The 12,869-nt window shown below is 31.8% G+C and overlaps 2 protein-coding genes across 2 annotated transcripts; one reads left to right on the top strand and one right to left on the bottom strand.

Annotated features, from left to right (window-relative positions):
* The first annotated feature begins 394 nt into the window (after window positions 1-394).
* LOC107618841 (coiled-coil protein (DUF572)) lies at window positions 395-3,725 on the top strand. Its single transcript, XM_016321015.3, has 7 exons — window positions 395-637; window positions 1,575-1,637; window positions 1,721-1,800; window positions 2,272-2,380; window positions 2,477-2,636; window positions 2,844-3,007; window positions 3,113-3,725. The coding sequence occupies exons 1-7, from the start codon at window positions 635-637 to the stop codon at window positions 3,470-3,472; spliced, it is 939 nt and encodes a 312-aa protein (XP_016176501.1). The 5' UTR covers window positions 395-634; the 3' UTR covers window positions 3,473-3,725.
* A 2,848-nt stretch (window positions 3,726-6,573) lies between these two features.
* On the bottom strand, window positions 6,574-11,808 carry LOC107618907 (uncharacterized). The gene is made up of 10 exons (XM_016321083.3): window positions 11,626-11,808; window positions 11,383-11,505; window positions 10,789-10,909; window positions 9,750-9,878; window positions 9,549-9,658; window positions 9,283-9,466; window positions 8,383-8,556; window positions 7,504-7,740; window positions 7,200-7,401; window positions 6,574-7,075 (listed from the first exon to the last, which is right to left on the bottom strand). Exons 1-10 carry the CDS (start codon window positions 11,643-11,645, stop codon window positions 6,960-6,962), a joined length of 1,416 nt encoding a protein of 471 aa, XP_016176569.1. The 5' UTR covers window positions 11,646-11,808; the 3' UTR covers window positions 6,574-6,959.
* Between the last annotated feature and the right edge of the window lie 1,061 nt (window positions 11,809-12,869).

The following is a 12,869-nucleotide window of genomic DNA, read 5'->3' as shown; positions in this document are numbered from 1 at the left end:
TTTTCCCACCATGTATTCGGAGAAACTCGATAGAGCGAAGGAAAAAAATTAACTTTATGTGAAGTTGATAGTTAAGAATCGTTAAATAATTTGATTGATTTGATTAAATTTTTATCTATTAATTTTTAATTATTAACTTCACATAAAGTTGACGCCAGCTGAATTTTAAACTAAAGTGAATTATATCTGTTTCTGAATTTTCTACATCTATTCTATTAATGATTTAGAATTTAGATCACCTATAAATATTAAATAATAAATATGACCCAACCCAAATATAAAATACACGTAAGTCATTTATATATTTTGGTCATTTCAATATTGGTATATTTTTTTTCTGGGTTTCGATCCGATATTTATTATTTAATACCTACAAAAAAAAAATCTAAAACTTAGCCCAAAAAAAATAGTTAACCTAATTGACAGCTTATCTTTTTAATCCAAACCTTTCCTACATTAAATCAACCTGTCGAGACCCAACTAAATCCCTAACCACGCGTTACCCTTTACCCTCTTCCCTTTATCAAACACCCATACACATCTTCGTAGAACATCGTCGCCATTCTCAACCGCAAACTGTGACAATACGACTGAAGCTGAGAATTTTGAAGGACAGTAAATCAAATAAATCAAAATGGTGAGACTCTTTATATACATATATATAGTTTTATTTTTATTGCATGATGTCAATTAGGGTTTCCGTTTAGTATTGGCGTGCGTCTTTGATTTTTCCTGTTTTATTTCTCTTTGTTGTATTGTTCAGTTTAATCGCGATCGTAACTTATGAATATGAACCCTATTGGTGTTTGATTTTGTTATTGTTGCTTTGGATTGTTTAATTATGCTGTAATGAGCTCGGGGAAATCGTGAAAATTCGTATTGGCCTTTCTGATGATAGGAAGAAATTTAACGGGATTTCTTTTTTAGGGTTAAAAGCTGTGTGTTATAGGAAGAATCGATAGAACACCGACTTAAGAATATGGAATCGAAAGTAAATCTAGGGTGAAAGCTTGGTATTTGATGGCTTTTGTTGGAGTACTTGTCCAACTTCTATTATGTAAAGTTTTAACTGTGAGGTTGATTACAGTTCTTTGTATTTTGAAAACTATGCAAGCCATACTCTTGGTGGAACTGTGCCATTCTGATAGATTTTGATTCTTTATTGCAAGCTAATGACTAGGAGATAGTGTTAACTGCTATTCAATATTCATGTGGATTTGAACCCCAACCCCCCCCCCCCCCCCGGGGGGGCGGGGTCTCTCTCTCCTCTTCCCCATCCCCAACCAAAAGTTCAAAACCAAATTAAAACTATTGTTCACTTATATTTGCTTTTTGTTCAATAGCACCACTGCATGTTTTCTGTTTTCTACATTGTTTTTCTTTGTTGAAAAGCATTTGAATTCTGTTCTACATTATATAGCATGTAATGCAGCTGGTTACTGTGAATTTATAGTCCCTGCCTGTTCTTTTTCTATCTTCTTCCCCTACTCCTCATCACAACCTTAAAATTATAAACAAAAAAAAAATGAGTTGATTTTCTGATACACTAATATTCATTGCTTGCATTTCTGTAGTCTTCCCTTGCAGCAGCTAGAGCTGACAACTTCTACTATCCCCCTGAATGGGACCCAAGTCAGGTATGTTTTCCTACAGTGTGTTCTCTTATACAATCAATAATTATTTAGTAGCAAGATTCTTACATCATGGTTTTTCTTTTCAGGGTTCCCTGAACAAGTTCCATGGTCAACATGCCTTGAGAGAGAGAGCCAGGAAGATAGATCAGGGTATTCTGATTATAAGGTAATAATCAATATAGCTTAACAGGAACAATGCTATTTTCATTATTCATTTTAACATTAATAATCTTTATTGAAAGAGGGATCTCCAACAGTAAGTCTTTTACTCTATGATTGCTGTAATCTGGGAATCGGAAGAATGTGGATGATAAGCACCTTAAGCTATTGTCTGTTTTGTATCTATAATGTTCATAGACCAGACTCTCAGGTGTATAGTAATCCAATATACAAGTTAATATGTTGGTACATGTTGTGGTTTATGAGTATGCTTTAACAATTCCTTAAATTAAAAAATGATCATATTCTAATTTGTTTATATGCTGAATGTAATATTACATGTGAATAGGTTGTTTTGTTTCTATGTTAAGCTGGCATCCATTCCCCAATGTGGCTTAAGTTGGACTAGCATGGGATGGAATGTTAATTACTCGATTTTTTTATGTTTTAATTCCTGTTTTCTAACTATTTGCTTCAGGTTTGAGATGCCTTTTAATATATGGTGTGGAGGATGCAATTCTATGATTGCAAAGGGTGTGCGATTCAATGCTGAGAAAAAGCAAGTTGGAAATTATTATTCCACAAAGGTATGCTTAAGTAATGCTGCAAATCCATTCTACGAGCTGTTTAACCTTCTTTTCTTTATGTATTAATAATTAACAAGCGTGTCTGTGTTTCTTCAGATATGGAACTTCACCATGAAGTCTGCATGCTGTAAACATGAGATTGTCATCCAAACTGATCCAAAAAATTGCGAGTATCTTATCATCAGTGGTGCTCAGAAAAAAACTGAGGATTTTGATGTTGAGGATGCAGAAACTTTTGAATTACCTGCCGATGAAGGTATGGATTGGTGACAAATCTTGGCTGTGATCTTTTCTTTATTAAATAAGGTATATATTTGCTCCAACTAGCTTGGTGTGTGTTATTTTGCATGCCAGTGTTACTAAACCCTTTGATAGTGTGGTTGTTTTACATGGACTCGCCTAATTAGGGTAGCTACTTTTTCACTATTGCAAATGTTGGCTAACTAACATTTTTGTATTACAGTGAAAGGGAAGCTTGCAGATCCCTTTTACCGCCTTGAACACCAGGAAGAAGACTTGAAAAAGAAGAAGGAAGCTGAACCAGTTCTTGTGCGTCTACAGCGACTATCTGATTCCAGACATGCAGATGACTATGCCCTGAATAAGAGTCTCAGGGCCCGACTTAGAGTATGTTATAGCTCATGAAATTTGTCCTATTATTATTCATTCCTTTTCTCCTCCTTTAATAGTATTATTTCTCCTATTGATATAATATTTTCATCATGCTCTCAGAATCAAAAGAAAAGAGTTGCTGAGGAAGAGGCTGCTTCCAGGAAAAGGGGCTTTGGCATACGACTGCTTCCAGCCTCAGAAGAAGATGCTGCTGCCGCAGCAAAAGTGAAATTTTCGGGTAAATTTGACAAAAATAGGAGGGACAAGAGGGCATTGATCAATGCTTCATCCATTTTTGCTGGATTGTCTTCGTCTTCCATGACCGATAAGAGGAGACTGGAGCTGGAGTCTAAAAGAAGAAAAATTTGTGCTGGTGAAACCTCTAGCTTACTGGCTGGTAGATTTAAGCAGTCATCTTGGTCACAGAGTGAAGTCAAGTCAAGTAAGCAAAAACTGTCCTCCGTGAATGCAAAGCGTTAGAGAACTGATGAATTTTTTGGGGAGTTTGACCCTCAATGTCAATGGTGGTGGTCTTCGGAAGTGTTACAGTGCCTTGTGTATATATAAGTTGCTGAATAAGATTTTTTGTTTTGTTAACGCAGTCGATCGTTTTAGAAGCTTTAGGTGAGAGTATATAGTTTTGTAATAGATATAATACTAGATCTAAACCTACACGGGGGATTAAAATGTGTAAATTTTTCATAAAATAATTCTACAAATGACATTTTAAAAATGAATGAAAAGTTTATTTTTATTAAGTTATTTATAGATTTTGTCAATAAATAATTAATTATTTCAAGGATAAAGTACAAAAAATGTATCCGAATAATTGTCTCATAAAAATGTATTCGAATTTTATTATTGATAAAAGTATTTTTAAATAATTTAAAAACATAATAAAAATATAACAAAAATATTCAAAAAAAATTTATTTTCTTTTAAGTGACAAATGACAAAATTGTTTATGTATTTAATCTAAAAATTTTATAGAAATGTTTAGATAATTGTTTAAAAGATACATAAAAAAAGGGGATAAAAATTTGATCTCTATATATTTTTTTTATTTTTTAAAAGTTTATTAGTTGTTGACCAAGAAAATTAAAAAATATATATACTTAGCGAAAAATTACTAAATTTTAAAGATAAAAATATTCTATTTTTTTAATTATGTTTGTAAAAAGTTGCATCAAAATTTAATTTCTAAAATATTTTTGGAGAATACATATTTAATGTTGGATATTTTTATAGCTTTTTTAAATTATTTGAAGACATTTTTACTAATAACAAAACTCTAGTATATTTTTGTCAGCAATAAAATTATTCGAATATATTTTTTGTGATTTATTTTTATTTCAACTAAAATTACAAAATATATTAATTGTGTTAGTAGTTTAATGAATTTTATTTTAAAATAGGTGCATCTTAATTAAATATTTTAAAAGTTTTTAAATGTAGTTAAAGTTCTTATGAAATTCATAACATTAAAACGACTATATTTTACACTACAGAATGAAACCCTTGGAATCTAGTGTGACTTTAAACAAAAGCAAACATGAATGTCTTGGGGAAAAAACATTCATATTTTATAAATTATGAATTTAAACAATTGTAAAAGATAATACATTTTTCTGATTTATTAATATTTTTATGGGACAAGCTTAAATGCTTGATACGTTTTTTAAAAAAAAACATATATTTTTTTTTTATTACCACAACATAAGTATTTTAAAACTAAATAAATTAAATTTTATATTTATACTTAACATATATATATATATATATATTTATTTTCATTACTTATCTCAAAATCATTGCATATTTCTTTTATAATGTAAAGAAAATAAGTAATCCAATTTTGTTACTTATTTTGTCAACGTTGGACAATTAAAAAGAGAGTATTTATAATACAATTTAGATTGATTTAAAATGTAAAATCAATATAATTGTTTACAATTGGATTGTAATAAAAAAATTTTAATTTTTTATTTAATCAAATTTTATTTGAACGATTGCGATACGTATAGTATCAATTTAAATTTAGTTTTTAATTTAATTTGATTAAGCTATTGTTATTTGGATTGTCCGACTAGTAGAACTGTCAAACGGGTCATCTCGACCCGTTTAAACTTGACTAGACCCTGAGTTAAATGAGTTGATATGTTTAAATCTATTTTGTTCATAGGTTATGATTTTTTAGTTCAGACCGTTTATAACTAAATAAATTTAACGGGTAAAAAATATCACTTTTAAGTCAATCTTAAATTAACAGTGTTTTGTTTATTGATATGTCAGGTTTTTGCGTCGGATAAGAAAAGATATTGGCTAAAAATATTTTTTCTTAGAAAAAATATTTAAATGGAACGCCTGTTTAATCCATCATTTTTTTGGGTTAATCGGGGTCAACCCGTTGATTCGGGTATAATTTTGTGGAAATAGATTAAGTAAAGAAAGATGAAGATGAGAGATTAATGGTAGGTAAATTTATGAGTAAAATATTTTTATTAGTGGCAAATAAATAACACAAAAACTAAATATGAAGAACATAGTGGGAAACAAGAATTAAAACTTTTATTAATGTCACAAAATGATGAATGAACTCTTTTAAAGTGGACAGGGGTTAATTAAATTTATTTTCTAGAACACCCAAAATGCTAATTTTGTGAATTCTCTTGTTTGAATTTGATGAACAAAATGAAGAACAATTGAAAAAATTAGGAAAGAGACAAGGATAGAGATGATTTCTCAAGTTTGAAAAATCTTTTTTGAGAGAAGCAGATTGAAGTCCTTTTATAATTCTAAGTTATTTTAAAAGGAGAGTATATTGTCCAATGGTTATAAGGTTATATTCAACCTATTCCTTTTATCTCAATGCTTGTTATCAAATAATTGACAGAAGATGTTTTTGAGTGCTTCCATTATTTTATGTCTCTTTAATTATGGATATAAGAAGGAAGGTGATCTTCAAGTTAAGGTAGCAGTTTTGACACTACTCCAAGTGTTCGTGGCGACAAAGAGATGTTTGGGTAAAAGAGTGCTCATGACATGTGACATTAGTAAAGAAACATCTAGTTTAATTCATTTCTAATTAGATGACACTTTTTACATTTCAAATCAACTAATCCATCTCATCAATTTAGTTTCCACTTAAAGAAAAATTTAACTTCTTAGAATTTTCTTTTTGGATTTTATCCTTTTAGCGTAACACTTATAAAAGAAACTTTACTCTTTTTTAACTATGTTTTGGGTCATAGAATTATTCATACACAATAAAATTACACTTTTAGTCTACAATCACCTGTTTAACCCAAAGGAGGAACTTAAATTTTTTTAGTCATGTTTGAATTATCTTAGAATATTTCATACACAACAAAATTGTATTTTTTGTATACAACTGTCTATTTAACCTAAAATAATTCGCTCGTTTAGACAGATAAATGAGTTAACTTGACCCATTTTAACGGTCTTACTCATTGGATAGGTTATACTCCATCCAATTATAAATTTTATAATTTATAATTTTTTAATTTTATCCTTTTTCATAAACTAAATGTAAATATAATATAAAAATATAAATACTCCCATTGCATGAATAGTTAAATATTATATTTATTTTATTTATGTAATAAAAAAAATCCAGAATGGTGTTTTGTTTTTGTGTTGGTTACAACACAACCAAATGAAGTTTCGCACACAATTTCAAAGTAGAGTTGATCCATCCAATATATGAAGAGAAAAATTTATGATAACCGATGCTATAAAACCAACCCTCCAAATCTTCTCTTTAAAAGTTCAGGGAAGCGTCACCAAGCAAAATGCACCACAGCAACTAAAGAATATGAACAGCTAACCCGGGTTTTTTAGCTGCATAACTTGCAGCAGCATGGCTCTATGCTTAAGAACAAGAGCACCTTCTCCTTGTATATCAGAAAAAGCCATTTCATCATACTTAACCAACCACGTAACTTCATTAGCCTTCTTCCCAGTCAACATCATCGTCATCATCACTAGCATCTGCTTGTGGTTGCGGTTGATCCTTGTCAGATTTAACATTCAAATCATTGACCTTGTAACCATTTCCAATGCCTTCATATATACACCAAAGCACGAATGAGGGACACAATTGATGTAAAACATGTTTAACATATAAATGCAGGTTCAAAAAAGTATCCAACTTTCAATTTACTCAGATTCAGAAGACGACATATACCTCCAAATGGAGCATCCTCCCACTCAGTACCATCATCTTCCTCGTCTTCCTCGCGTTTTGATTTGACTCCAACCTGACGATTGGAAGTACTGCTAGAAGGATCCTCTGCTGCAGGTGCATTTGGTTCTTGATTTTTTGATGCATCTTGCCATTCTTCTTGTTGCTTAAGTAAAGCAGCATAATAAGCCTTGATATACTCATCCTATATAAAACACAGATAAAGGGGGGTCAACATAAACTTTAGAATGACTTGGGAAGCAAGGAAAGTAACAAGTATCAGAACATAAAGAATTATTCTACGAGCCTGTATATTCTTGTTATCCTCTTGCAAAATTGATGACTTTTTGTCTTCCGAGTATTGTTTTGCTGTGGATGTTGAAGTCCCATCCATTTTTGTTTCCTGCTTCACCTCTCCTCGCTGTTCTTTTGTAAGAACCATCCCCTGTCTAATCATCCATGGTGGCAAAACCTTTAAACTGGCACTTTCAGTTTCTGACTTAACAGCTCCTTTTAATTCGGAGCCATTGAAATCAACTACAACCTGTCCACGTTCATAATAAACAACTTAGCATTTAAGACTTTTATGGAAGATATGCTCCATCACAAATTTTGCACAGAAAAATAACCAAAAATTAAAACTATTTTGACCAGGAGTGCAAACTAAAAGAAAGAAAAAACAAAACACAACACCAAGTTGGAGAGCATGTTCACGATACACATGAAAACATATGTAAGGACAATTTTAAAAATTCTTAGCCACCAGTTCTGATTTGGTACATGATAGTTTTGTGCCTCTCTTTGGTGCATAGTAGATGGCTGTTTTTTTAGGGGAAGTTTACCAGTAGATATAGAGACACTGAGCCAGGGATTCGTATAAATTAGAAGGTAAAGAGTAGAGAATTGGAGTCTTGTGATTTGTTTGGGAGTCTTGGACAGTTGGGAAACTCCAATGTAATATTTATGAGGGTATTCGGCACTTTGCCATCAATGGTATGCCAATAATAGGTATGCTCTCTTTCAGATTATATAACATGACACTACTCAAATTAAAAGTAAGGAAATTTTTCATTTCCCCGAAAAAATAGGGAAAAAAAATAAAAAGAATAGTGAGGAGAGGATATTCAACTACGAAGAGGATAACATATCCTCCAAAACAAAAGGGAAAGAAAAGGCTACCCCTAACCTTTGTATCTCCACTGTAAGGGATTGGTCCAAGCTGAGATTTATCAGAACCATCTCCACCGGCTGCACGCCCAGCAGCAGCAGCTCGAGCTTCCCATGCTTGAAGATTGCCAAAATCTGGGACAGGCAAGTCTTTTACTCGATTGAGTTGGTCTGTTAAAGGCTTGAGCTCCGACTGCATTTTCACATAAAGTACAACAATCATCACATGAAAATTAAATGCTGGTTCAGTAACAATGAGAACATTTAGGCTGTATGCACTCCAACAAATATCATGGAGTTCAAACGTGCAAAGTGGGTGACCTCAGGTAAACTTGCAATTGTGTCTAGCAAAATTTGGGCACTGTATCAAACATGGTTGTCAAAAATGAAGCATTGAGTTTAGAAGCATAGCTATTAGTCAAACTCAGTGACCTCCAGTAAACTTGAAAGTCTGACCAATAAATTTTGGACACCATGCTGATGTTCTCAAGTTTCGAGTTTAAACTGGCAGCAATTTAATTCCTTTGATCCTCTCCTAATTAGGGCCAGAACATCAAAAGAGAATGAAAATAGGGGGTTCTGTCTCCAGGTTTCTTTTCTTTCTTGATCTTCTCCAACTTTAATGTAGTTAATAATTTCTCTCCATCACAATAATCTCAAGAGATCCTTATGCTCGTAAAGGGTAAAGAATTTGTCTATTTTTATATCCTCCTGCTACTAAAGTTTACATGAGATGAAAAACAGAAGCTGGCTATGACCCAAATTAGCTCCTAGAGGGAAATAGGCAAACATCATTATTTAAGTTTCTTATTTCTAGAAAGTAGCAAACAAATGAGATAGTTTTCATCGAGAATAACAATTATAAAAAAAAAATTATTCATCATTTGAAACAAATAATAGAAATAAATAATATGGGAACCTCCAATTTTTGAAGCATATCTTTTAACTTTTCACGTCGACGTCGTCTTGCATTTTCATCAACATCTCCCCCATCTTGAGCAGCAATCTTATCGCTTTCAATCTCAAGTTTTCCATTACAACTTTCACAATGGAAATCGTCATCTTCAAATGAAATCAACCGCAATGCATCCAAAGCATTGTATCTACAATAATTCAAATTCCAGAGTATTACATCAAATTGAATAACCATGACAAATTATTGATTTTAAAATTAATTATTAAGACCTTTTCCCACAGGTTGTACATATATATTCCTGAACTGTATTTTTGTTATCCAATTCATCTTTCAGCTTATGCTTCATGCGATGCAGTCTGTATCTGACCACATCATATATCTGCAATGAGACTCAACTAAGAATTTCAATGTATGAAACACAAACACTCAGTAAAATAGATTTATAGAAGAAAATGCAAGAAGAGATGGACCTGTGCATAATCTAGACAACAATAAGAGTGTGTGTGCAGCTTGACCTTTTCTTCTCCCTCTTTTGTTGGATGTTGAGCATCGACTGTAGCAGCTACAGCAGCACTGAAAATTTTTGCACCTTTTGCTGTCTGGTGAAATCACACATTTAAAACAGGTACACTATACCATGACTATATCTATTTACCCACAACTCACACATCATAATAAAGAAATTGGAAACGATAAATAACGAGTTATGATTTTTGAAACATTTGAATTTAAAAGAATGAAGAAACTTCACATCTTAGAGACAGCAAAAAAGAAAGTTGTACAAAGGATTAGAATGACATATACGCTACAGCATGATGACAAACTTATATTATAATAATCTTAGCAGTAGCATGCATATCCTTATTTAATGTGTCCATAAAATCAGAGAAGTATGTGAATTTGTTGTTGGGTATCCATGGTCAAGTTAACAGATCAAACAGAACCAAAAGAGAATAAGATCCTTTTACAAAATCTTCAGAGCAAAAGATTATGCCGAATTTACAGTGACAACTCGAACAGGTTAAGATAACTGAGATATAATACTTGCAATATCTTTAGTGCTAAGGTGTGGCAAATACCTGCATAAATAACAGGAATAAACATCATAAATTTGTTGTACCTTATTGAATAATCCTTACCCCAGCCTTATCCATTTCACTAAATTTTAATTACGGAACTAGAGGACATAAGAATAGAGTTGCAATGAGAAGAATATCATACTGCACTAAAATTCAATATCCCCTTTTATTTCCCTTCTATTAGTGTGTCATTCTGTAGCTTCCAATTTATATGAGTTAAGAATAAATCATCCAATTAATTGTTAACTGAAGGAATGTGTCATCACCAACAGATTGATCTACTCAGTTGACCTGTTTAACTCATTGACTAATACAACCAAGCTTTATATCAGACTTTAGAACTTGCCAATCTGGTTGGCGAACATTAATAAGCCGATAACAATTCACAAAATGGCAGTCAAACTATACATGGACTGAACACGAAAGTCACCTCTTTTCTGTGAAACCGGGTTATTATCTTTTCTTCTTCAAAGAACCGCAGAGTTCGACGAAGCTGTTTCGTATGCAATTTGAGGTCCTTTGCCAAGTCTTCTTCCCTAACCCATTGCCGTCTAGATAAAAGAATTAACACAAGGCCAACTGAATAAAATAACTCAAGCAAACTAAATAAACAAACAGACATATCCCCATTCCCCTCCCCCATGTTCTCTTTCAACTATGTATAATCAACACTGTAATTCAACCAATATCATTATTGAATCTCAAAATCAAATCCAGGCATACTAAGTGTTACAATCAAGCTGAAATGAGTTACAGTTAGTTAGTCCGTTAAAAATTAGCTAACAGTTAGTTATGCTCAATAGCCTATATAATAATAGGTTTAATACTTGTCTCAATCACGCCACATCATTAGCAGATTAATCAAACTCATCATTTTATCACCTTCAACACCACTAACAAGTATTTTAACCTCAATGCACTAAAATTTCAAATGAAATTGATTTATTTATTTTCAATTTTTTTTATTCCGTTTGCAATTGCGTGAAAATAAAGGGAGAGAAATCGAAATCTGAAGAAGGATAACCTGGTGAGGGCGTCGAGGATCACAACGGCGATTCCTCTGTTATCACTTCTTCCGCTTTTGGGTTGATTATCACCTTTGCTCGTTAGATCGTCGTAGAAAGCCCTCGCCACCAGCTTCACCAGCCTACGCACCCAAATTTCACGGCAATCAAAAATCCAAAACCGAAAACATAAATAATTAAATCGCAAAGTTTATTTATTTATTTGTTTAATTATTTGATTTTTTGTTAATGATGGATCGTACTTGTTGTAGTGTTCAACCATGGAATCGATCAGGTTTAGGGTTTAAAAGTACGAATCCAGTGGTTGTTAGGTGTTGCAGCTGTTACAGTTGATGAATCTGTGCTCTGAACGTTTCTTTGATTTCAATCCCAATGTTAGAATGAAATCAATGAATGAATGAACGAACATGTGATTTGGTGCATAATGGAACAGCTGCATCAACCTCATCTATTTATAATTTTGGATTTTTTTTTTTAAAAAAAAAAAGAGAGAATCCGCGACGCTGTTATCTTCTGATTTCTGAATTCAAAACTTGAATAAATATTGGATTTAGATTAAATGTATATCTTTACTATATATGGTAAGAGTATGAAAATAAATTTTTTAAAGTTTTTTATGTGTTTAATATATTAAAAATATCAAAAAATGTGAACAACTTTTAAGTAAATATTTTTTATTATATATTTATATTCTTAAAATGTATTGCTAAGCACATATTTTTTTTTAATAATAATAAGGTTAGATTAAATGATTTTATGTGATAGTCAAAGAGAGGACACATTGACTATTTGATATAAACTGGCATTTCATTATTTTTTGGATTTTGATATGATTATTATTTAGAAGAGTTTAGTTCTCACCCAAAACCAATGCCTTAGAAGGAAAGGGGTTAAGAATATATATATATATATATATGGGAGTTTTAAGAAGGTTTTATTGTGATAATAGGAAGTTATATACATGAGGATTTATTGATCAAGATAATTTTTTTTTGTCTACGGTATTTTCTAACCCAATAAATCAAAAACTAATTTATTGTGAATTTGACCTCCATTTAAAGATGTGTTGCTAATTAATGGGTTGTTGTATGCACAAAAAAAATTCGAACTTCTAACACTTTTTTGGACAGCTGATTACTCGGCCAAACCAATTTGATTTATTAAATAGATAACTAGATATGTATCAATGGTTCAATTGAGGTTCTCTTTTTGTCTTGGGTTTAGGGTGGGCCAAGACTTTTATTTTGGGTCATGGAATGGGCTAAGACTTAATTCAGCAATGTGCAGAAGGTTTTATTTTTTGGGTTAAAATAAAACAAGCTTACAAGGCCCAAAATTTCATCTTATTTTTCTAATTGTTGACAAAAAAAGGCTGTGTAAAAAAAACCGCCTTTCTTTAATTAATCACCCACCTTCACACATATTCAGCTATTGTAGAATGGAGAGGCAATATGTACTTTGATATTGTAGCATATGCTTTACTATT

The sequence above is a fragment of the Arachis ipaensis genome, chromosome B9, assembly GCF_059453495.1.
Source record: "Arachis ipaensis isolate K30076 ecotype BB chromosome B9, ASM5945349v1, whole genome shotgun sequence".
In the NCBI taxonomy this organism is placed as follows: Eukaryota; Viridiplantae; Streptophyta; class Magnoliopsida; order Fabales; family Fabaceae; genus Arachis; species Arachis ipaensis.
This window is presented reverse-complemented; position numbering and strand designations above follow the sequence as displayed.

Bases quoted from the DNA above. Each gene is read 5' to 3' on its own strand.
- LOC107618841 (XM_016321015.3), top strand. The intron at 1,638-1,720 runs GTATGTTTTCCT...TTTTCTTTTCAG, and splicing joins CTGAATGGGACCCAAGTCAG to GGTTCCCTGAACAAGTTCCA. The intron at 3,008-3,112 runs GTATGTTATAGC...TCATGCTCTCAG, and splicing joins GTCTCAGGGCCCGACTTAGA to AATCAAAAGAAAAGAGTTGC.
- LOC107618907 (XM_016321083.3), bottom strand. From the start codon at position 11,645: ATGGTTGAACACTACAACAA. The intron at 9,879-10,788 runs GTGACTTTCGTG...TGATTTCACCAG, and splicing joins CCCGGTTTCACAGAAAAGAG to ACAGCAAAAGGTGCAAAAAT. The intron at 9,467-9,548 runs GTCTTAATAATT...GAATTATTGTAG, and splicing joins TGTACAACCTGTGGGAAAAG to ATACAATGCTTTGGATGCAT.